This window comes from Bos mutus, chromosome 5, assembly GCF_027580195.1.
Source record: "Bos mutus isolate GX-2022 chromosome 5, NWIPB_WYAK_1.1, whole genome shotgun sequence".
In the NCBI taxonomy this organism is placed as follows: Eukaryota; Metazoa; Chordata; class Mammalia; order Artiodactyla; family Bovidae; genus Bos; species Bos mutus.
Genome location: NC_091621.1, coordinates 108,507,200 through 108,532,941, shown reverse-complemented (window position 1 = coordinate 108,532,941; position 25,742 = coordinate 108,507,200). Strand labels below are relative to the sequence as shown.

The 25,742-nt window shown below is 43.8% G+C and overlaps 1 protein-coding gene across 6 annotated transcripts in view; it reads left to right on the top strand.

The window, feature by feature from the left end:
- Positions 1-24,824, top strand: part of TNRC6B (trinucleotide repeat containing adaptor 6B) — a 262,575-nt gene extending 237,751 nt beyond the window's left edge. For all 6 annotated transcript variants that reach the window (XM_070371539.1, XM_070371534.1, XM_070371536.1 and 3 more), the window contains 8 exons: positions 51-185; positions 2,479-2,655; positions 4,014-4,160; positions 4,416-4,511; positions 7,519-7,743; positions 8,419-8,489; positions 11,288-11,427; positions 12,321-24,824. In XM_070371539.1, the coding sequence (XP_070227640.1) occupies positions 51-185; positions 2,479-2,655; positions 4,014-4,160; positions 4,416-4,511; positions 7,519-7,743; positions 8,419-8,489; positions 11,288-11,427; positions 12,321-12,708 (1,379 nt within the window). In that variant the 3' untranslated portion in view covers positions 12,709-24,824. The remainder of the gene's footprint in view (positions 1-50; positions 186-2,478; positions 2,656-4,013; positions 4,161-4,415; positions 4,512-7,518; positions 7,744-8,418; positions 8,490-11,287; positions 11,428-12,320) is intronic.
- The last annotated feature ends 918 nt before the right edge of the window (positions 24,825-25,742 follow it).

Below are 25,742 nucleotides of genomic sequence, written 5' to 3'. Positions count from 1 at the left end.
TGATTAAAAAAAAAAAAAAAAAAGACCTAAAATGTGCTTCTCCATTTCAGGCTTCAGCTCCGGCGGCATGGACTACGGCATGGTTGGTGGGAAGGAGGCTGGAACAGAGTCTCGCTTTAAACAGTGGACCTCCATGATGGAGGTGCCCTCTGTAGCCACACAGGAAGCCAATATGCACAAAAATGGTAAGACACACAGAGCCTCATGACCTGAAGCTCTTTTGATCCTCAGAGGCCTTGACACAGGGTCCTATAAGCTTGTTCTGAAGCACAGACCTTCAGCTTTTTCTTAAACAGTCTTGATTCCATCCTCCACCCCCACCCCTGCCATGATCACCTATGAGAGCAAGATTGGGGTTATGTGTATTTCAAACTGTAAGAAACTTAAAGTGCTAGTTGTACTTAAGGAAAGCAAAATTTCCCACCTGTGGTAGGATCAAGAGCAGTAGCAGTGAACTTGAGCTCCCCTTAGGGTAAAACCCTAATAAATTGCTTGAGAGAACAGAATCTGTTTTTGGAGCTGCGAGAGAGATCACAGTAAATATGTATCATGTTGACTGTTTCAACTCTTTGATCTCTAGAAGATGACTAATCGATCAGCACATGAGGTCTGGACTTTGCACCAAGCTTTCTTGTTCTTTATGAATTACAGTGTCTGCAAGAAAGCAGTCGAAGGTCTTGCAGGCTTTGGTCATGAAAGTGGGTCAGCTCTTCATCTCTCTCAGTTCTCTGTAAGAGCATCTCCATTTCCCTGTGAAACGGATGAAAGGTCTTGGGACCTTCCTGCAGCCATTGCGTCAGTGTTTGTTTCACTTGTCAGTAATTTACTTGGACTCGCCTGTTTCCATGAGAACCAAGTGTAAATAGGTGTCGGAGTGGCTCCTGCAGCAGCTTCGTGGAGCCTTAGCCCCATTAGCCTGGAGCCTTTCAGGGTTCTTTCTAAACCTGCTCTTTCACGTGCACTTCTGGAGGCTGGTGAAGTGGCCCCGTGGAGCTGTCTGCCTGCTATCTCTAAGTATCGTCATTTGATTTCATATTACAGAACCAGGAATGGTTTATTGAAATGTCCAGTCTGTTTCTGAACTGAATAATCCAAGCCCTGCATCTCTAGCGTTGGGCCCTCTGGCTGCTTCCTTAGGCTTACGATTCATCAGGACGTTTGTCCCTGAAGACATGATAGGTGTGTGATTATAAATGCACGTGAGAAGTGGTCTTGAAGGTAAAATACTCGCTTGCCATTTGAGAACTTACAGGTCACGTTTTCCCTATTTCCTGAGCCAGTCCCCAAGGTAACTGAGTTTTTCATTTTCTGCTTCTTCACTGTAATGTGCCTTTGAGTCAGATTCCTACCAGTGGCTCCAGAAAAGCAGATGAGTTCTTAGTGGAGCATGGAGATGGTTTTGAGAATACTGTGCTAGGCCAAACCAAGCAGATTACTTTAATCAATAGCAAACACAGAAAAAGACTTGTGTTTTTTGTTTTTGGCCATGCCATGTAGAGTTCAGGATCTCAGTTCCCCAACCAGGGATTGAACTCATGCCCCACTGATGCCCCCTGCAGTGGAAGCATAGGGTCTTAACCACTGAACCTTTTAATACCTTACCCTGGAAGTAATTCTATCTGTTCATAAGCTGCATCCTTAGAGTACATCAGGCAACACAATATGGCATGTAAAATTCATTCGAGAAATAAGTAGAATATTAGAGGCTACAATTTTCATTTAAAGCTCATTTATTATTAGTTTAAGGGAATTGCTAAGCTTTTAATTATTTTTTCTTGCCTCCCAGCACATAAGATGCATAGAGGGGATACCAACAAAACCCCTGAAACGCTCTGAGGAGAGCAGTTTTACAAAGGATTTGCTGTTCTTCATGTGTGGAGCCCAGGAGCTCAGCGCTGCAGAGTTCACGGCTGGTCTTGTGCTGGCAGAGACCGTCGGCAGGAACGCCGGCTCACTGCTCTGGAATTTAAAGCAATTGCAGATGCTTTTCTCTCCAGCAAGCTCCCTCTGTTTACTCTGCTTCTCCCACTAAGCTAGGCCTCGTCGTCACTTAAGGACTTGAGTGGGTTGGTGTCAGTAGAAATGTAGTTAAAAACCCTTTCATGTGCCGCAGATTGTTTAGTGTTTTTCCCATTCCTCATTCTTGAGTCATTAGTGTAAAGATGGTGGGGATGATGGTATGATTCATAGTTTATGGAAGTTTCTCAAGTTAATTTCATAAGACCATGAAGTTTTAAACTGAAAGGGGCATTCAGAAATGAGAACAGTGCTGTGTGCAGAAGTGCAGACTGAGAAGCTCGAAAGGTGAGATGAATTGTCATGGTCATCCTACTTCCTAATTATGCACTGCCTCTCAAGTGTGAACACCTCATTCCAGAACCAGATCCTGGAGACTGAGTTCCTCTGAATGAAAGCTCAGCAAGTTCTGTTCATAGGAGTCCTTTCTGCTGTGAGCTCATCACCTCTCTTTTTTCTCAGGCGCTATCGTGGCCCCTGGTAAGACCCGAGGAGGGTCACCATACAACCAGTTTGACATCATCCCAGGTGACACACTGGGTGGCCATACGGGTCCTGCTGGTGATAGCTGGTTACCTGCCAAATCTCCACCAACAAATAAAATCGGAAGTAAATCTAGCAATGCCAGTTGGCCTCCAGGTATTACCGTCCAGAAGATGGTGGTTTTGTTTCTGGGGTATCATTTTGTTTTGTAATCGTTAATTTCAGGTTCTGAACAGATTGCCTTTTGCCACCCACTTTGGTTTTTTTCATCTAGTTAATTTTTTCTGCTTTTCTTTGGAAAAATAGCAGATTTTCATGGGGTTGTGGGAGGTGGTCTTCGCTCTGTAGGGTTCAGTCAGGAAGACAAGGTGGATGCTGATCACCTGCAAAACAAGTTACTGAGTGGTAAATACAGCATGGGCACAGATGGGTCAAAGAAGTTAGCGGAGTACAGTCTGAGGATGAAAGAAGGTGACTTTGGAGCCAGGACTTGGCATTCATCTGTGCAAAGGATGCCTTGTAACCTGGCTTCTTCGGAAATGTCCAGTGAATTGATTTGTTTTTCATTCACCAAGTATTTATTGCCAGGTTCTAGGGATGTAGTAGACTAGTAGAGCAGTGAGAGTATTTGCTGTTTTTCCTCTTATATTCTGATACATGTAATCTGTTTTCATTGTAGAAAAGTCTAAAATTTTTACTAAAGCAAAAATAAAAATGAGTTTTAGTCTGTGTCCTAAACCTTTTTCTATATAGTATATTTGTGCTACGAATACATATAGTCTCTATTAATGCATATTATCCATATATACTACCATTGTATATATGTATGTAGTATATATATATACCATTCATATATATATACCATGCTTCCTCCTCATGATTTGGAACATAAAAGTTTATTAATTCTGTCATATGATTTAAATATGATATAAAGGTATATATGATATATAAAATATCATATAAAGCTTTAAATATGATATAAAGAAATTGTGAACACATATATTCTAGGCCTTCTGATGATAAGCCAAACGATTCCTGTCGGTTTTCCCTGGTCCTTCCAGGAGCAGTGATCATCTGTGTCTTCTTTTGTGCATCTGAGCCAATTTCCCAGTGAGATAAAGCAGAAGTATCTCCTCTCCAGCTCAGATGTTCTCCCAGTTTTCACCTTGATGTCCCCCTAGTTGTCCTGAGCACCACACTACTCAGTCCTGCCTCCCTGCCCTCGGGCCTGCGTTGGCCTGGGAGCCAGAAGGGCAGGAGCAGGGTCTGCCACTGTCTCTGGCATCAAGTTCACAGGCACAGAGAGGAAGTGGGTGAACATGTGGTGACAGCACAGGAGAGCTGCTGGCAAAGCCTGTGTTCAGGCTGACTTTTTTTTTTTATGATGAAAATCTGAGCTAAAATACCTTCAGAATTTAGACTTTTCATAGACTGATTTCTTGTATCAAAAAATTACTTGACCATATTTTGAACAATTTCCTACCTCAATCTAATATTTGTTCTCCTTGTCTCAGAATTCCAACCAGGAGTGCCATGGAAAGGTATCCAAAACATTGACCCTGAATCTGACCCCTATGTCACCCCAGGAAGTGTGCTGGGGGGTACAGCCACATCTCCCATTGTAGATACTGACCACCAACTTCTGCGGGATAACACCACAGGTAAATAAGTGAAACCCCTCATGTTTATCCAGCACCCAATATTTTCCTGTTTGGCAGTCTCTGGCTTCATTTGCATTCTCTGGTGTCTAGTAATTACACCAGGAAATGCAGGACTAGGTAGCTTTGTTTTTCACGCTTATTTTTTAGATTGTCCTTCCTTTTATCAAAGGTCAAATAAAATACTTCAAGATTTGACTAGTTTCACTGATACTTACCTGCAGTTTTTTCATCTCGTTCTTCATTTGTCATCCAAAGGGTCTAATTCTTCCCTCAACACCTCGCTGCCTTCACCTGGTGCCTGGCCCTACAGTGCCTCTGACAACTCCTTTACCAACGTTCATAGCACTTCAGGTAGGTGTGTGACCCATTCCTTCCCCTCTGGCTAGCACTTTCCTATCAGGTTGCATTGTACAAAGGAAATTGGCATTTATTTCTTAAGGAATAAATTATAGCAGCTGAACAACACAGGTCAGCATGGATGGAGAGACACCTCTCATATAGGCCGCGTCCCTGGGGAACTTGCAGGCTCACAGAGGCAGGATGAGACAAATACCATTTAGGACCGAGGCAGATGGTGACATCATTGCAAGGAGCTGTGGGTGTTGTGAGGACAGAGGTTATATCCTGATGACACAAGTGCTTTTCTTTTAACCGGTCTGCCAAGAAAATCAGGGGCCATGGGAAGAACCAGTTAAGTTCAGCTTGTTATTTCTAAGGCAGCCAATTAGAGCTTGCTTTTCTCTAAAAATTCTTCCACTTACAGACAAAGGCTAAGGGCAGATGGCCAAGGGGGAAAAAAGAGGACCTTGGTTAATTCTACAACATTTGCTGAGTTCCTTGTGTGTGTGTTTGTGTGTGTGTTTTGTTTTGTTTTTAAAGACAGTTGGGAATGGAAAACTTAATGGATATAAAAAAGCCTTTGAAGTCACTTACTTAGCACAACACCTTACAGGTTGGTAAACCAGTCATTAGTAATTGGCGCGTTGGTCTTGCAAAAGTTGGACCTTAAGCCATTGAAGTCATTAAGGCTTCTGCTCTTTGTCCAAGTAAATGCAAGTAAAACAAATTCTTAGCTACCTACCAAGACACTGCAGGTTAATGACCTTACAGATCACCTTCTTTTTGTTTCCACTTCTGCGTCGTGCCGACAGTACAGTAGCCTCATTTATCGAATGCTCCTGCAGACCATGCAGCATGCTAAGCCTTGAGCATAAATTCTTATCTTACCTTCACCAAAATCTGTGGGGAAGTTCCTGCTATTATCCCATTTTGTAGATGAAGAAACTGAGACTCAAAGAGCTGATAGAGTTTGTTGCAGGTCTGAGTGAGTGTGTAAAGGAGCCAGCTCCATGTTCCATGTTTCTGCACACCACCCTCCATCATTCTTTCATAGGACTTCGACCAGAGTGGTACATTTGTCACAGTTGATGAACCTACAGTGACACCTCATTCACCCAGAGTTCATAGTTTTGTTTTTGCATTTTTCTTTTTGACTGTACCATGTGGCTTGAGGGATCTTAGTTCCCTCAAGTGAAAGCTCAGTGTCTTAACCACTGGACTGCCAGGGAAGCCCCCTGTGTCCGATTTTTAAGAGGTACCAATGTAGGACTGAAGGCCTAGGACTTCTGCCTTTACATGTAAAAATTCGTTTTCACCTCTTATTCCTGTAACTGCCCACACCCCTTTTTTACAAGCAGATGATCCCCTGAGAGGTAACCCCACGCATCACCTGGACTTGTTTAAAACTGAACATATACCTCCTCCCCACCCCCAAATTGTCTTTCTTTCATAACTAAACTCTAACTGCTTAGTGGCGCTGTCGTGCATCCCTTAGTTGCAGCATCTCTTCCCTTTAGCCTCCTCCTTACTCTTTCCCGTCTCCCCTGCTCGCAGGATTCAGGCGCTGATGACGCCTCCCAAGTGCTTTCTTCTCTCTCACATCCATTTCTGCTCTTCCATTCTTTGTGCTGTCACCCAGGTTCTGACCCTCGTTTGAATACTACCTACTAAATCTGCTGCAAAACAGATGGTATCTAAAACTTGGGTCAGCCCCCGGTTGTCCTGTATGGCCTCCTGTACCTCTCTGCCCCGGGAATTGTTCGGCCACAATTGCAGGGAAATGTATTTGGTCCAGAGAGAGTTCAAGTTGAACCTTGGTTTGTATTTTCCTGTTTTGCTGAGCCCATCCATTTATATCAATCCTTCAAGACTTATCTTGGCACAGTCTTTGCTGAGAGCCCAGCATTGTCTTTCTCCTCCACGTATTGAGCAGATATGTTCCCTGGGGTTACAACTCTGTGTTCATCTGTTCCATCTTCCCATCTGAACTTGAAGTTCTTGAGAATAACTGTTTATATTACCCATAGCACTGATTTAGGGCCTTAAAGTAAACTAAGCGCTTAGTGAATATTTGTTGATTGTAATTTTAAAATCCATTTGAATGTTGCTGTCTACTATTCTGGATCAAGAAAAGTATAATTTTTAGTGTAGTTTCCAATCAATAAGTATTTATAGGATAAATACTTTAGTTCTTCCGGGGTTCACATTCTTTGATATCTGTAAGACTAATGGCTTTAAGGGTGATTTCCTTGAATTTATCTTCCTTTTCAGATTGTATTTAGTTAAGAAGCGGTAGAGAGTTCGGAGAAGGCAATGGCAACCCACTCCAGTACTCTTGCCTGGAAAATCCCGTGGGCGGAGGAGCCTGGTAGGCTGCAGTCCATGGAGTCGTGAAGAGTCAGACACGACTGAGCGACTTCACTTTCACTTTGCACTTTCACGCGTTGGAGAAGGAAATGGCAACCCACTCCAGTGTTCTTGCCTGGAGAATCCCAGGGACAGGGGAGCCTGGTGGGCTGCTGTCTGTGGGGTCGCAGAGTCGGACATGACTGAAGCGGCTTAGCAGCAGTAGCAGTTAGTTATCTTATTAACTCTTTGGGCTTCCCTGGTGGCTCAGACAGTAAGGAGTCTGCCTGCAATGCAGGAGACCCAGGTTCGATCCCTGGGTTGGGAAGATCCCCCTGGAGGAGGAAGGAAATGGCAACCCACTCCAGTATATTTGCCAGGAAAATCCCATGGACAGAGGAGCCTAGCAATCCATGGGGTCGCAAAGAGTCGGACAAGACTAAGTGTCTGAGAGTTAATTCTTTAGTTCATGTGTTAATATGTCAATTCAGAGTAATAGTCACTGAGAATTTATGTTAGATAAACTCAGAACAATGTTATTTTGTTATTCTTCAAACATCTACTTAGACTGTAAAACTGTATTTATCTGTGTGTATATGTAAAATATACACGTGTTTGTTGGCAAAACGGATGTATCTAACCTTATTTCCTCCTCCTTTTTCTCTTCTTACAGCAAAGTTTCCTGATTACAAATCAACATGGTCCCCAGATCCCATAGGACACAACCCCACTCATCTCTCCAACAAGATGTGGAAAAACCATATTTCCTCAAGGAACACTACACCGCTGCCCCGCCCGCCTCCCGGTCTGACCAACCCCAAACCATCATCTCCCTGGAGCAGCACAGCACCCCGCTCAGTCAGGGGGTGGGGGACACAGGACTCACGGCTCGCCTCCGGTGAGGAGCTGCCCGAGGGAGCATCATTGTTCCAACACAAGAGACTCATGCTCACACACAGTTGAAGACGTGACGTCTTCACAGGAGAGGAAATCATGGTTGTTGGGTAGAGGAAAAAGTACCTCTTGAGTAGAAAATTGAAGTCAGCCTATAAAGGCACAGGGACCTGAGAACTCCCAAGGTCTTGATGGAGTAAAGATGAGAACCTTGGGAGCCAAATGTTGTCTTGCAAATAAGGCATAAGAGTGTGTAGGATCACAATCTAGGAGAAGAGAACTGGCTGTTGAGTGACAGGATAAAGAAGGTCAGAGTGAAGCAGAAAGGAGAAGATTTTAAAAAAATATATATTTACTTTTTTGGCTGCATCAGGTCTTAGTTGCGTCATTCGGGGTCTTTCCTTGCGGTGTATGGGCTCATGTAGTAGTTGGACACGCGGGCTTTTTCTAGTTGTAGCACAAGGGCGTAGTTGCCCCAGGACATGTGGTGTCTTAGTTCCCATACCAGGGATCAAACCCTGCGTGGATTCTTAACCACTGAACCGCCAGGGAAGTTCCAGAAGATGATTTATAAAAGGAGGGAAGAAACGTGTGTGGGCTCTGTGAAAATGTTTCTCACATGTGGCCGCCTTAATTTTTTTGTTCGTTCTTCCTGATCCTTCTTTCTGGTTGCTTCCAGCCTCTACCTGGAGTGATGGTGGTTCAGTTCGTCCTAGTTACTGGCTGGTTCTTCACAATCTCACTCCACAGGTAATCATGCTTTCTTGGGATTTTCTGGCTGGGACTTGATTGTATTAAGAGAGAGACACTCAGAGATGTGGGGGTTTAGCAGATGGGAGAGTTCATTTACTTCCTGGTGAGTCTCCCCAACCAATGCCCAAAGCCTACTTCTGAGCCGGGGTGGGGAAGAGACGGTGTTGGCCACTCGGCTTCACGCCTGCCTCCATGGGATGTTAACACATCTAATTTATAAATAGTGAGTGTAGGGTGGTATTATCTGATGAGTTCTGTTTAGCAGAGATAACTTGCTTTGTGGATCTGCCTTGTCAGAATCTGGAACCAAGCAAAAAAAGTTACCTGTTTCTGTGTTGCTCATTCAACAGGACTTCAGGCTCCCTGTCAACCATTTCTGTGCTTCATTCATACACGACTCACCATAAAGCTCTGCATAGAAGGAGTGTGTGGATTTCGTGACTGAAATGCCACACGTGTGCTCTTGCTCTTCCATCCATTGTCCTCTTCTCTGTAGATGGCATTACTGATTCTCTCTCACCAGGATGTGCTCTCTGGGTTGTTGTCACAGTGGTGGGGTTTCATTTGCACCAGATCACCCTCTCTTTCACTTGAGTTGCCTGATAACTGACACGTTTGTAGCAACAGATGTTGAGTACTCAGTGAAGTGAAGTGAACCCATGGAAACTGAGCCCGTGGTCTTCATTTGGACTTGACAGCACAACCTTTTAACAGCACCTTGTTAAAAAGAAGTCAATTAGACCTCCCTCCCCTTGACACATTGAGTGAATTGTCTGACATTTAATTCATAAATGGATTCATTCACACCTTACTAAGCCAGCATTTTCCAGACTGTTCCCATAGGATAATAATAGGTCTCTGGCCTAATATATTTGAAATATATACTTGATTAGACAAAATGAAGCAGATACCTTCACTGTAAGACTTCTTAGACCCTTTAATATGCTAACATGCATTATGACCCTCTGTGGGGAAATGCAGATTCTCCTCTGTGTTTGCCCAGTGCACCTATTTGTGGGAAGTAAGTCCAGGGCTCGTATTTTAAGATTCACATTGAGATAGACAGTTTTCTAAATACAGTTAACATGAGAAACTGTCTGGATTAATTTCCATATCTAATCAGCTCAGCTGAAGTTCCTGGGTTATTTATTTAGCTAAGAGTTGACTGAAGTATGAACATTTTATATAACCATCCTCAGAGCTACATATGCCTCATTATTTCTAAGTCGTCACAGTGTGGTGGGTGTGATATGGTTAGGATGATAGAAGCAGTGTTGAAAGGAGCCTGTATTATGAAAAATAGTAAGTACAGACTACTATGTATAAAAGAAATAAGCTGCAGGGATATATTGTACAACACAGGGAATATAGCCAATATTTTATAAGTGGAGGGTGATCTATAAAAATTGTGAATCACTATTATACACTTAAAACTAATATAATACTGTAAATCAACTAGACCAATTGATTAAAATAATTAAAATTAAATTTTAATTTAAAAATAAAATTTGAAAAGAAGAATGGTACTTAATATTTGTATATAAATGAATATAGGGTTTGACTGAGTTTGTATTAGAATTGAGTCATTTTAAAAATCAGAAAGACCTAATAGCACATTAATCTCAACCATAGCTTAAAAGAAAGTTACAGGGTCACATCTTTGGGGACCAGGATAAATTTACTTGTCATCACCTACAGTTTATTGAGAGGACATCTATCCTGAGAAATCACTTGTGACACATACTGACATGCTGATATAGTCAATTGTCATTTTTAAATGCTGAGAGCTTTTCTTAATTATTTTCTATTAAGAATTATGGTGAGACTGGCAGTTTTCATCCTGCAGGATTTCCATGGTAAAACCACAGAATGTTTCCACCACTGCTGCCAGGAACACAACTTTTTAAGGCTGTTTTGGTAGTAATTTGTTTCCCTTCCCCCAAAATGAACCAAAAGGTTGGACTGAGCATCTCAAGTAAACCTAGTGAAGATCTGAATACAAATGCATCGACCAGAGTGAATCAACAATTTTGTTCTCTTAAGTCATAGATGAGGAAGGGCAGTTGTCCCAAATCGCTGAACATCCTCATGCTGAGTCTGATAGGGTGAGTGCCTGTAACCTTTGGTCACCTTGGCCATGGGCAGCAGAGAGCACAGAGAAGTAGGCAGAAGTGGAGTCTGTCCTTGGGATGGCCAGAGTAGGAAGAAGGAAGGCATCAGAGTTGTCTGAGTGAGGGCATCCATCAGCATTCTATGTTGTCAGATGGTTAGCAGTGCCTTCCTTGTTTGTGTCTTTCTCTTCAGCTTTTTGTGAGATGGGAGGAAGAATACTACATTAATAATGTTGCTCAGAACCTTGCATGTTTTCTTAAATTCTTATTTGGTTAACCATTTTATTTCTGTGTTTTAAGGCTCTACCAAACAACACAGGTTGACTCATTTACCTCTTAAGGAAAATAGACTACAGGTTGAATGAATCGTATGCTTTTTGTTTTGAGCTGTATTTATACAGACATTTTTTATCTGCAAAATGGGCACAGGAGATCTGAACCCAGTGCTTTGACTGTCTTGAGATTTGCTTTGAAGACCCTGTATTCAGCGCACTGTATTCAGGGGAGTCCAGTGCAACTCCCCTGTCTCCAGTTCTTCAGTCATCTCTCCAAAACTGATTTAGTACTGAGGCTGTTAGTTACGAACCGGAACCCCTCCTCACTCACAAAAATACAAGAAAGGTCCCCTGACTTCCTTTCCCACCCCACTCCAGTTTTTATCTCATGACTGTCATTACTCTTTAGATTGATGGGTCAACCTTGAGAACCATCTGCATGCAGCATGGCCCACTGCTGACATTCCATCTGAACCTAACCCAGGGCACTGCCCTGATCCGATACAGCACCAAACAGGAGGCGGCCAAGGCCCAAACTGCACTGCACATGTGAGTACCCATCCTGCCTTCCCTGAGACAGACACGCATGAGGAGGCTCACGTGAGTACCCAGGCATGTGCTTGATGAAACAGGGATGCACAGGACGTGCACACAGGCAGCGTCATCACGTGACCAGCTGCCTGCATACTGAGGTGGCTGATCTCATCTGCCTACGTAAGCGTGGGTGTCATATGTACCCAAGAATCAGAATTCCAAAAGTAACGGATTTGTACATTTTAATACCGTAAAACTAAGCCACTATTTAGAAATGAGACACTGTAAGTGCTGTCCCTTTTCGTAATAGAATCTCGCTGCTTGCTTTGGCCTCTTTGTGAGTGGTGATGAAATATTGTGGTCTTAGTTCTGCCTACAGTAGGTGGGGCTGGATCAGACTCTGACCATCCTCCTTCCCGCCGTCGTCAAGGTGGTGAACAGGGAGGAGGTGACTCCCCGTGGCTGCAAGTGCCACGATAGAAAGGTCACACAGAACAAGCGAGCGATGGCAGGCTTAGACAGTGAGCCCACCCTGCGGTGAAGCAGCGCCTCCGATTTCTGGAGCTGGGTCACCTTGATGCTTTGGGCTGTGATCTTTTACCTCCAAGGGAAAAAAGAGGCCCAATATTCACTTGACAAGCAAATTCTGTATCCCGAGGGATATTGCTACATCGTGTCATCCAGTAGTCTTTGGGTATCTTGAGATCGAGTGATACTTCATTGCTCTAAATCAGTACTTCTCAGTCACCTGGTGGTCTGGTTAAAAGACACGCTCCAATGCTGGGGATGTGGAAGCTGCCGGTGACAGACGCGTTTCTTTGAGTAGCGAGGACTCGGGATACTCCGTCTCCGTGCCTGCTTCAAGACCTTCCTCAGATGCATAGCTTTCTCCCTCCCCTTTCTTCCAGGTGTGTGTTGGGAAACACTACCATCCTGGCTGAGTTTGCCACTGATGACGAAGTCAGCCGCTTTCTGGCACAAGCTCAGCCCCCTACACCTGCGGCAACCCCGAGCGCGCCCGCCGCGGGCTGGCAGTCCCTGGAGACCGGCCAGACCCAGTCAGAGCCCGTCGGACCTGCTCTGAATCTTTTCGGTGGGTCCACGGGGCTCGGGCAGTGGAGCAGCAGTGCTGGTGGCAGCAGCGGGGCCGATCTTGCCGGCGCTTCATTGTGGGGCCCCCCCAACTACTCTTCTAGCTTGTGGGGAGTCCCGACCGTGGAAGACCCTCATAGGATGGGCAGCCCTGCTCCTTTACTACCTGGTGACCTTCTGGGAGGAGGGTCGGATTCAATCTGAACTTAGAACTTTCAACTCTGACCTCGTGACCTTTTTTGGAACAGCAGCAGCACTAACTTGACCTTTTCGTTTTTTTTTTCAACTTGCAATAAATACATTTTTAAAAGGAAAAAAGAAAACGGAGAGAGAAAAAAAAAGGTGGGTCATCGACAGACTGTCTGAGCACATAGTTGCCTCCCTCTGACTTCAGTTTTTCGTTTGGAATATGAATCCAAAAAGAGAACATATCACTCTTGAAATACTTGAATCATGAACGCCAACCTAGAAAGACAATGTGAAGCGAGTACACATACCATTTAAATCTAAACACAAAAAATTAAAAAAATTAGTTTCTAGTTTTTCACTTTTTTCATGTTATATGGAAGTTGTTGCTAAGAAACATATATACTGAAAAAAAAATAGCTTTTTAACTTTGTTTGCACTGGGTGTGTTTCCGTCCTTAGGTCTACCATGTTTGGGAGGGAGGGGAATTCAAAAGCATTGTTGGGGTGGGGGAGGGAAGACTTGACGGAGCCTCACTTTAAAAACAAAAACATAAAAAACCTAAAAAAAAAAAAAAAAGGAAAAAATTTGTGATTGGCTGGTTGATAAATACCAGTGTGTTCTGGCACATGTAACTGCCCAGGCATGCTCGTTCTGGTATGTGTGTGCACGTGTGTTCATGTGCATTCGCGTGCATCCTTCTTTCTGTCTCTGTGTGTGTGTTGTGTGCCTGTGTCCTCCTCTTCCTCCTCACCCCCAATTTCTCAGAAAGCTGCATTGCTGACAGTCCGCAGGCTGGCTGGCCGGCCATCTGCTTTTTATTTTTATTTTATTTTGTTTTTTAACTATGAGAACACAGGAGCACGAGCACCTCGGGGATCCGCTGCTGCTGCTGAAGCCACCCCGTTGGGCTGTATTGAGATGAACAGAGTGCTTTTTTAATGAAGAAAGCAGGGAGTTCCTTTACATCTGCGAAGTAGCCCGAGTGAGTTTTCTGTAGCTTTTCTTTTGACCTAGCAGTAGAGTGGAGCACTGCCAAGTCCCCAAAGCCAGGAGAACAGGAGGTACCTCTTGGAGCAACTGTGTGTTTATTTCTGTTTTGGGAAGTAAAGTGGCCATTGGGCACATCTGAATATCCATTCAATTTCATGCTGGCCTTTTTGTTAGTCTGAATGGGAACAGAAGATAAGACAGTTTTTAGTGCTGTGATGTCTCAAATGCAAAAAAAAAAAACTTATTTCCCCTTTCTTGTGTAATCAGGAATGAGAAGTTGGTCGGAAAGTCAGGTAATGCTGAATTTAAAATTTCTCTTGGTTCTCTATTATTTTATGAAAACAAACAAACAAAAGGTTGTGAGCAGCCTCCTGCAAGCATCTGCAGCTCCTCCTCTCTGCTCCCTTCTTGCTGAGCGTTACCTGTGCCAGGCCGCGGCGTGTTACAGCACCGGGCCATCACTGACAGAAACGTTTACTTAACGAATGTTCTTAAACCAGTGTGTACTTCAAGCGTTTCCTTTTGTTTCTCTGTGTTGTGTATTTCCTGTGTATGTGGTTTTGCTTAGGCAGGTATAACTTAGCAAAGACTTTTTAAGTATTGCACCTTTTTTTGGTTTTGACCTCTTTTTTTTTTCCTTGTAATGTTGCTTTTTTTATTTCGGTATTTAAAGACTTTTTTTTTTTTTTTAAGCATCAATGTAGTAGTACTCTGGGCTGAATAGGGGGCAACTTTTAATCCACAGTTATCACCAACATGTATGTACTTATGTTGGAATCAAAATGTATCAAACTGCTTTTTGTGAAGAGTTACAGCAGACCTGAAGGGGTACGCCTTTATACAAAGCAGATGGCTGGCGGGGCGGGGGGAGGGGACATGTGCCGGTGACGTGCTAGCGCTTGTGTGGACGCCCCAGTCTGCATTATACTGTTTAACATAAAGTGCCGACATTCTGTACCAGCAAATACCTGCCCATTCCAACCCTTGGTGGGAGCAGACCTCTACTGTCCTCCATAACTTGCTGCTAGTGAGGACAAGGGAGTTTTTCTTTCTTTAGCATCTTTAGTGAAGGATACAACAATGCCTAATAATGTATTTGACTTATAGCTTGGGTCTGTGGGTGGGTGGGTAGGTGGGTGTGTATAGGAAAAGGCAAAAGCTAATTATTTGCATTTAAGTGGTTTTGTGAGACAAAGAATGGGAATTCTGTAGTCCTCTCGGCTTACTCTGTTGATAAACCTAGCCTCGAAAGAAATTGACACACGTAACTCAAGTGAGCGTTGGCTCACTCAAGTCTTTCTGAGCCCTTCGTGGGTGGGTGGTCAGACTCGAGTTCCCAGTGTTGGTTTGGTCCCATTGGATGCCTTGTAGAAAACTAACTGTGCCCTCCGGTTCCATCGCCACCACGCCCCTTCCACTCTGCCCACGCACAAAACGTCTCCTTCCAGCCCCCGCCGACCGCTCTCTTCGTGGGGGAGGGCAAAACCCTGCCATGCGTGGTGACCTCCAGCTGAAGAGCAGCTGTGTTCAGACATCCGCAGAAGGCTAGCTCTGAATGTCCCTGGCCGGCTGTGTGTCTTGGGCTCACACGAGCTTGTGGTGACTGTCCACTGCTGCTCGTGGCCCCTGCCGTGTCCTGCCCCACCCTCCTCTCTTCCTGCCTGTTGGTTCCTTGACCTGCACTATGGGTTAGTTGAGTTCCTTACGATACTACGGTGAAAGCCGGGTGCTAGAGCCCCTCTTGTTTACAAGACATAATGAGGGATTTGAAATATGTAAAAAAAAAAAAAATAAATAAACATGAGAAGCTAAAATGTTCTTCCATCATAAGCTTAAAGGGAAAAAAACTAAAAACTTAAAAAAAGACCAAAAAGTGCGTATATATATACATATAAATATATATTTTAGATGAAGACTAACTCTGGGAGCATTTAACAGTGTTTTTTGTTTTTGTTTTTAACATTTATTTTCCTGCTTTAAAATTTGCAAGCATTCTCAGGAATTCTAGGGTAGGAAGCCAGTTTTTGGAAGATGGTTTATTTAACCGTATCTTATCCTAGATAGACGGCCGTTTCTTTCCTGTTAATAAACTTTTACAAGTTCCTGAAACTTCAGAAAGTTTAAACAATTTTTACTTAAAAAATGTAAAAAGTAAAGATTCCAAAAGTTATTGTCATACTGGGGATCATACATTTTAAAACACATAGAAAGAAATATTTTTTAAAAATTATCAATTTAGCAGCAACAAGTAAATTGACTATCTTAAAAAATATGGGAGAAGGATTAAACTTTATAAGAGCTCTATCATGGATTCATTTCAAATTATGTATAATTTAAGGGGAGAGTGTTTGGTGTATATAAATGGGACTGCCATCACTTTATTTCTTTCCATTTAAGACTGAGCTAAAATCTCCCCGAGGAATTTTTATTTTTATTCAAAGGAACCTTTCTCCCTGTCTCCCCAACCCCAGCAACAAAAGAAAGGAAGAAAGAAACAACAGCTTAAAAAAAAAATAGTAGCTCTAATCTGTAAAATATTACGGTTGGATTGCTGAGAATCTATGTAAAGAGTTAGGAAATATAGGTTAATAATTTTTGGAACAAATTTTAAATGTAGGCATTACTAGAAGAAAAATATCTATGGACTGTTCTATTAATGAAGAATGTGTGTCTTACCTCCATTTGCTATGGGAGGAGGAGAAAATAGTAGAAGAATCTAATAAGGAACAAGTGATTTTACTTTTTTTAGCTCCCAGCTACTGTTATGCTCATTTTAATTGCTGTTTTGAAGATCTGCTGCTTAATTATCCCCATCCCTCAGCCAGAGATGTGGAGTATTTCCTGTCAGTTTTTGGTGATGTTGAATTCTCCTTTTGTATTCCCTCCTGGGGCCAGGGGTTAGAATTCCCAAGCATGACCACAGCTGCTTTTAAACATCTAAGCTTCCCGGTGGGGAAAGAAACTCCAGCTCAACAGGTAAAGGGAGTGGGTGGGGTTGCTGCCTGCAATTTCTCTAAAACCGCTTTAGTGCCTTCGTACATACACTCAGACATCCTGAGCAGGGGGAACGCGTGTGTATGTGCATGTGGTCTCGTCCCTCCAGACGGTGAGATGCCCACCCGTTACAGAAATCGGAGTGGTTCTGGACAGGCCCCAGAGGCAGTGGGCTAAATGCAAAGTCATTAAACAAAAATCAAGGAAATGAAAAGTACGCTTTTATGTCTCGATTATGTGGGATGCCAAGGGCCTTCCTGGCTCTGTGCATCAGCTTCTCGAGTGACAGCTGCAGTGACTTGGAACGTCTCTTTGTGTCAGGCCAGTAGGAAGGGGTTCCTATTTTTCTGCTCTTGTCCTGTGTGTCTTCCCTTTCCCGTCAAGCCCCCTTTTCCTTATCGCGTTGCTGGAAGCTTTGTTTTACTGGTTGGCAGTGACCTAAGAACAGGATATTGTGAGGATACAATGGAAGAGAAAAACTTTTCTTTTCCACCATATTCCTTGGCAAGAGCCATCTCTGCTGGGAGGTCAGATGGCTTCAGGACACTTAGATATGCGATGGAAGCATCTTTTCTTCCACCACATTCTGGCATGGGTTCAGGGGCTTGCTGGTCACCTCACATTACACAGATTTACTTTATGAACATTTTGATCATGTACATTTGTGCTTTCCAGTTTTTACCAGGTTCCTGTCGTTTTTTAAGACACTTGATTACTAGTGGCCAGAGGTGTCCAGCTCTCAAATATCATGAACTTGGTTTCTGTTGACCACATGAGTGGCCAAAAGGAAGGAAGCACTAGAAGGGGAAGGGAAGTCTTCCATCAGACTCGGGACCTCCCCAGGCAATTGAGATCCAGTGCCATGACCTAATTTTAGGTGTTTAAGAAAAAAAAAAGTACAGATCTCCGAGATACTGTGATGAAATGGATGGTCCATGTGGCATCTCAGATTCTCCAGTCCCCAGCCCTCGATCTCTCTCATTTACAGCATTCACAGATGTTAACTTAGCAGTGCTGCAAGTTAAAGCTCCAAAGCACAGTCTTCCATCAGTGTCCCCCAGTCAGTCAACATTACGCCTCAGTTGCCATTCAGTCTGTTTTAGCATCTTGATTTGTGATTGCTATGACTCCTTTTCTAAGAACTTACCCACCTCTTCTGACGTGAATGTAGCATAAGTTAGCAATGGGTTCTTCCAAGTTCCTATGGGTTGAATGTGGTGTGTAAGGATATGCAGAAAGAAAAAAAAGAGAAATCTCTTTAAGAATTTGGAAGAGAGCTGTTGTTAATATAGCTAGCAGAAGCTAAAATTCCACAGACTATTAACTAATGACAAGGATTCACTTTCACCACTTTTGTGGGGGGAGGGGGCAGTTTTTGTAAGGTTAACAGCCAGATTCCATATTGACCTCTGATGCTGTGTACCTTTTCATTCTGTTTTTTCCTCTCTTCTGCCATCTTGACTCTTAAACAGAATGAAGATGTCGTGTGTGCTGAGCAGAACGTTTAGGCCTAGCCTTTTCTCTGCCATGTAAACAGGATGTTTTCAGCAGATTTGGCTATAATAGTCATCTCTCAGATTCGGGAACAATTGAGTCTTTATGCAGAAAAGGTCCCCTTCGCCCCCATCCTCAGAGTTCAAATGCAACATGCAACATTCTAGGTCATTGTTCTGAGTTTGGGTTTTTTTCTCTGCTTTTACTTATCTATTACATCTTTAGGAATAGAGATCCATTTTTAGCTGGTATAAAAAAACCTTTCTTCCAGTGTTTTGCCATACTTCATGTATATGCATTAACTACACTTCTTAGTGTTACTACAGAGAGAAATCTTGGTTCCCCCCCCTCCCCGAGTGTACAAATAAGGTTATGTGCGATAGTGCAGATGTAAATAGCCTCGCCCATGTGTATAAATGAACTGTCAATCTCTAGACCTCAGCAGTTAATCAGAAAACGGGCTGCCCTCCCCCTGGGCTGCAGACTGTGCCACAGCCTCTCTGCTTTCTTATCCCCAAGTACAGGGTATCCACACAGTCTAGAAACAGGCAAGTATATAAGCTGTCATCAAGGTCATCATCAGTCTGTTACAAAACATAGAATATTACCTCTATTTCCAGAGTTTGTGCACACCGTGTGATAAGGCCTGTAGGTTTATGGCCAGTGCCAAAGGTGTGTGTATTTTCAGAGATGGTCCCCGTTTGTTAATGATGGCATTGTTTTCTTGACCTGAAATTTGACAAAGGAGGTACTGGCAACACATTCTTTATTTGGAGTAATTATTGACTTCAAGAATCTCTGAACATAGTAATAACATAATTAAAATAGAACAGTGAAATGACCCTGCTCGCTCCAGCAGAAGAAGAGGCCTTGGACACCCACAGGATGGTAAAGGGAACACCGGTCAGGAAACAGCCCTACTCCCCACCAACTGGGTCTCCATGCCATTCTCATATATACGGTCACTTGGTCTAGATCTGGAGTAATTCCCAAGTATTTGATCCTTTGAGTGGTTTTTAAACTGGCAATCTCTTGTAATAACCTCCAGCCACCACCAAAATAGCAAAAGCGATAGAAATTGCCAGTGTTTGCCTCACAGAGTTTAAATAGTTTCCTCTTCAGCTAGCTGGGCATCTGAATTTGTTTTTAACAACTCTGCACGCCAGGAAAAATGGTACTGCCCTGAGCAAAAAGTCTCTACAGAATTCAGCTGTTGTTTCTTCTTTGTGACAAATGCTTGACTTGTTCACAGAAGGAGAAAGGTCAGAAAGAGGCAAGTGTTCTGTTTTAAATTGAAAAGAAAAAGTGTTTCCCTAAAGTACTTTGTGTCTCCCTTTCATTTTCAAACTATAAATCATTGCTTGGAAAGTAAATTCCCAATTGGAATTGATCCCTTTTGAGCCAATATTAACAAGCTGGGATTGTGCCCCCCCCCCCGCCCCGCCCCCAAAAGTAGAATTCCTTCACTGCTGCTGGTGAGCAGCTAAAGAGTAACTGTGGAGCGGCTTCTAGTGTGATTGTGGAGCCGAGTGCCTGCCTTCCCTTTCAGCCCCCCACTTCCCTGGACCTCTTACTGCATCTGGAGGGCCTTCTCCTTGGGCTCCCTAAAGGCATGCACAGTCCTGGGTGTGGGCGGCGGCAGCTGGCTCGTGGGAGGTGATGGGAGGCAAGCCGCCACCTCGCTGCAGGACCAGCTTGACAGCTGAGCTTTAAGGAAAGGAAGACAATGTATCTTGTGTGTGTCCACCAAAAATGCAAAAGGAGGGTAGGGTATTTATATAAAACAGCAAAAAAACCTTTGGAACCCTTAAAGAAATCACATACCTTTTAAAGGTAGCAGAGTTTTCACCAAGTGATGCATTCAGCTATGGCACGTCTCGCCAGAAATCTTGGGCTGAGTTAAAAGATAATGTGTTTAAAACACCACCTCCTTTTAAAATTTTGCCCAAGGAGTTAATTTCCTAAGTGTGGTATTTCTGAATGTGCCTTTGTGAGTTCAGAGACCGTCTGTTTTAGGAAGAACCTACCCATTGGGATAAAACAGACGGTCCCCTTAGTCTGTAGGAAAGTCAGCATTTCTCTGGGCCGCTGCCGTGGCAGCCGTGGGTTTTCAGTTGCCTCAGTGTTGCATACTGCAGTCACGGGGAAGAAGTTCGGGGACTTGGGACAGGGAATGAGGAGGTGATGGTGCACAGATGACAGACACTGGCTTAGTCCAGGAGTACAAGTTGAACGTCTCTCAGCATTGCCTAGTCTTCTCCGTGTATATGTGCGTGCGTGGCTGTGGCTGTCTTAGTTTTTGTTTTTCTGTAAGCACTGGAGAATTGAAATCTGGTAACACGGATTTGTGACACATCTGTGCACGTCGAGCAGGCATTTTCTCGCTCCTGCCGCGCACAGAGCAGGCAGTGCGTGGCCACCCTTTGAGTCTGTGTCCTGAGAAAGCAATTCTTTTCCCAAATGGAAGTCACATAATGTTGCTGTTTGTGCGAACAGGGTATATTACACACAAGGAAAAGGCTTTTGAAAGGATGAGTTGGACATGTTTGAGAAAGAAAAGCGAAAAATCAGAAACCATGTTTTATTTCTTCAGAACCATTGTAGTTCAACATTAGAAATCCGCAGTGTCTCCTCCTTTGTTTCACGTTTGTTTTAAACGATTCCGCCTCTTCTCCCCACTCCCTCCTAAAGAGATATCAAGTGAATGCTAAGGGCCATTTCCATAATTCCTCAGAACTCCCCAAAGGGGAAAGCAATCCCTCGCAAGATTCCTCCAGCTTCATTCAGGAAGACCTGGGGCGATGCTTCTGTGCTAGCTCCGTCCTCTCTCATGGCCTTGAAATGTATTATTATGCAAATGTGAATTTTGATACTGAATTTAAGAAGAGGTTGTTGGATTTTTTTTTTCTTTTCAAAAAAAAGAAGGGGGTCCGATATGTGGTCATCATTGCTTATTTTGTAACGTGAATTGTAACTATGCATTCTGCAAAGGGAGGGTGGGGGAGAGGGCAGAAAGGGGACGGAAGTAGCTTTGCATCCTTGTTCTACGGTTTCTGTGTCCATGGTGTGCCCCCCATGCTGGCAGGGAAGGGGAGTGAGAGCGAGAAGCCAAGCCGTAAGGTCCGCACAGTGAGGTATACAGGGCCCTGTGAGCCTCGGCCCGGCACTTCCTGGGGTTGGGAGTTGGGGGGCGCCATTCCTACCAACCATTGTGGTCCAGGATCTCCATCCTAGCTGTGCAGTGTTAGTTAGCCTGGTGCAGCATGAGGCCCCTGAAGGCCCCCCCACCCTGCCCCACTGCTCTTTTCTCTGGAAAAAAGTTCTCACCCTTTGCTGAATTCAGAACCCTTGCAAGCTCAGGAAACCATGCCTCACTTGTGCTGACCTTAATCTTTATGTCAATTTCAGAAACCTCCTCCTCCTCGCTCCGTTTTAATTTTTCTTCTTTGATGTTTTTAAGTGAATTTAATTGTAAGGCAACTCTCTGGAGAAGAGGACGGTTGCTTGACAGGCCAACGGGGCTTCTCTTTCCCAACCCCTCCTGCTCCGCCATATTGACATTTCTGCCGCCCTTGCAGTTGTTATACTGTGTGTAGCTAGTGAGCAGGAGGTGTTTGAAAGCCTGCAGCCTCCTTTTGGTCCTGACAGCATCCCTCCGTCGATCTTGCCTGCAGTGAGTCGTGGCCTCTGCATTGCTCTGGTGTAGGCATTTTTGGCAACACACAGTGTCCTAATAAAGCAAGCAACAGTGTTTCCATGCAGCGCTTTTGCTGTCAACATTCACAGTACTGTAACAAGTAACAGACTTGATCAGTCTCCTCGTGCCCCTGCGAGCCTGCACAGGCACGGTCTTATCAGGGTTCCAATCTATTAGATTGCCTTTAGACAAAAAAACAAACACACACAAAAAGCAGAATTCTGATGTTTCAGCTAACACAAAACAATACCTCCAGGTCCACTTCCCCTGCAGCGTAGACCTTTTAACTCCCCTTCTTTTCTGGCCACCAATGGGTTATCCTTGGAAAAATATGAACGTGTAAATAGGAGGATAACTTTTGCAATGTTTTCTTTGCTGTGAAAGTAACCCTAAAATATGATATTTTCCACATTTTTTTTTTAAGCCATAGGAAGTTTCAGCTCTTTTTCTTTCACGTTTAAGAAGAGCAGAACAGGTCAGGGGAGTGGACTTGGCGTTTGTGGGGTGGTGTTCTCTCTATCACCTTCCACACACAATGACGGCAGACCAGTGTTTAAACCCTGTTTGAAATAGAGGCCATCTATTTCAGCTCTGGGTCCAGGGTAGGGAGTGTCTGGATTGCTCTCTTCTGGAAGATCTGTCACCTCCAGGGACTCCAGAACATTTTCTCCCTGAGACCTTGAGCTCTCAACCTTCCTTGGTTCAAACACACACATACCCACTTTGAGTAACTGTAGATCATAAAGAGAATCAGTCCCTGGCATTTCAATTTTGTGCTGTAGAATTCATAGCCTTGTCACTGTGATGCTCTGGAAATTAGTTGATTTCTTATTTGGAAAGAAACTCCTCTGAGACATGCGGACAGCCTTCCTGAAAGGCGCTCGCACCCTCAGATTGTTCTCTCTCCACAAGGCTTGAAGCTGATACTAGGTGGAGGGAAACAAGTTTAAACAAGGGCTGCTTTTAAGGATCTGTCAGCTACTGCGCTTCTAGATTTGGCCGCTCACGAGGCAGGATCAGAATAGATCGTTAGAGATAGCTTCTTCACAGCCTCCCTAGCTTCCCCCATCTTAAACATAAACCCTGTATCTGTCAAGAAGCCCGTTGTAGGTTGGGCTCCCTGATCTTTGTCTAGTGACGACTTCCTTTGAGGGGAAGAAACTTGATAATAAATGCACACATATTCACCACCCACCTTCTGATTTGGGCGCTGTCAACTTGCGGATTTTATTTCTCTGTGTGATGGCTCCTTTTCTGTTTCCTCTTCTGGTCCCTCCTGAGGTTTTCCTGCCCTTATGTCCCTAGGGGGCGCTCCCGAAGGGCTCTGCTGATCTCTGCACTTCTATCCTGGGACACATCCCCCACCACCCTTTGCACACACAACAGTGACCAAAGTGTGTCCAGTGATCTCACAGAAGACATCAAAAATGGTGCATGCACCGTGAATGTGCTCACAGAGACACGTGCACAAGATTCTGCACCCTTGGCCTTAACCTTAGTATGACTTTAGGTGCAGGAACATTTTTAACAGGTTTAAAAAAAAAAAAAAAAAACCTTTCTGGGAGGAAAAAAAAAGAAACAGCTCAACTGTGCCCACTCCTAAGTCTCCCATCATTTGCTTACAACTTACTCCGTGCCCACCCCACCCCCTCCCTGTTTCAAGTAACTAAAACCAGACAAAGAGAAGCAACCTGAAGAGAGGTTTCTGGACTATTTTATCTTTCTCCATGTGGATGGAGAGATACATGCTGCTTTTGGGTTCCATAATCCTAGGGGGCTATGTTTACATAGTAAAATACATCCTACCAAATCAGGAAACTGAAGAATGGGAATCTCTGCAGTGAGAGGTCACTGATGGTGAACCAGAGAAGGGAGGGCTGGGGTGGGGGCAGAGGAGAGGCGGGAAAGCACCACCTGGTGACTCGGGCGGTGCTGCCCCTCAGTGCCCCCTCCTCCCCCGCTTCTCTCCTTGCCCCCTTTCACAGATGGTGCAGAGAAGGGCATCAGAAAGAGGCTGGATCTTTAAAAGGCAGCTTTCCAACTTTGCACACAAACAGGTAACAGGAAGGTACAGCAAAACCCTCTCATCTGAAACACTGTCCACAGAAACAAAACCTGTAAACGTGACTAAATGGCTGCACAATTTTGATGCTCTCTGCAAGTTACCTAGAAGTGTTTTGTTTTTTTCTTATACTTGAAATAGCTTTTACAATATTATTTTGATGGCTTTCTTTTCTCTCTTCTGGTGGGCGATAGAGAAAGTGGATGATGGGATTTAAGCAAGTTTGAGGGGAGAAAAGGGAGGATATGGCATTGTCTTTGTTTTTTTTCCTTAAATATAGAGGTTTAATCAGACTCCCATCTGTTGAAATTGCTCCTCATATGACTGGTTTTACATGGACACAGAAACTAGGCACTTTAGAGGTGCACTTGCATGGCAGGCTGGGCCCCCCTTTTCTATATTTTATTTTACTTTTTTAGTATAGTGGTACTTAAAATCACTGGTTCACTTAAAAAACAAACAATAAAATGTTAAACTCTACTAATGTACAAATAAGCTGAAAAGTTGCATTTTATGTGTATTTTTTGCCATAGCAGGTACTGTATTTCTCATGCTGGATTTCAAAAAAAAAAAAAGTCAAAAACAAAAAAAACTAAAGGGTGGTCTTTTATTGGATTGTGACAGGTTGAGTAATAAGGAATTAAGTCGTCGTCATTTCATTAAAACTGAGAGATGATGTAATGCATATATAAGAGTTTTCTGAAGGGTTTTTTTTTTTGGGCTTTTAAACAGCTTATTTTTGTTTTTGTTTAGTTTTTTATTTTATTTTATTTTGGAAAGATATGATTGTATTATGTGCAACTCAGTTGCTTACATTATAACTACAAAATATTTTTGGGTTCCTGGAAAAAAAAAAAAAAAAAAAGACTAATAAATGTGTTTGGCTGCTAAGCATTTATTGTGGTTTCCTGTTTTCTTGTGCCCATTTAGTTTGCTCATTTGTTGAATATTTATATTTTTTTTCCACTCTTCTCCGTCACTCTAGTCCACACACAAAAGCTGACTGACATTCAGCATCTGAACAGGACCTCCACTTGATCGATCTCACCTTGTTGTGGCTTGTGTTGCTGGGGTTCTCGGGTTGACAGTCGGTGGTGGGCTCAGGCTCCTTGCCACCTGCTGCGCTGCTGGGTTTAGACAGTCTGAGAGCAGTTCGAGTTCTCCTGCTGCCTTTTTGTCGCCTTGTTTTCGCCCCATGTGCCTTTGGGAGGGAAGACACTTGAAGGGAGCTGAAGGAAAGACAAGGCGTGCTTGGGGCTCTGCCACCGCCTGGGAGGGCAGCCGCGTGCCACCTCTGAACAGGAAGCCACCTTGCCTGCGCCTGCGCCCTGCTTGCTGTGCTCACCACTGAGGACGGGAGAGCCTTACGCTAAAGGCCAGCTTGTTCCCATCTGAACAGTCTCTTATTTATTGTTCACTGCTGGAGACTTGTTAGACCTGTGATCACGCAACACCGCTAGAATAGCAGAGGGGAAGAATGGAAGGAGATGAATACACTGTCTCATTCCCAGGTAGTGTTGTGTCTGATTGACTTCTCAGAATGCTGAGTGAAACGGATAGTACTATAGCAAAGCCTGTTTCATGAGGAAACAGCAACTCAGCAGAATTCAATCAGGTCAAACTAGGTAGCACAGACTAATTGCTTCCTATTAGCTGGGCACTGCCCTGAGGACACCATGTGACTTAATCATTTAATCGAAACCTGTCTCAGTCACCATACTAAGGAACCAAGGTTGGATTCCAAAATTACCATGCCAAAATGCCTTGTTTCCAGACACCTGGAATTCTGAAAAGGTGGTCAGTCTTAAGCAA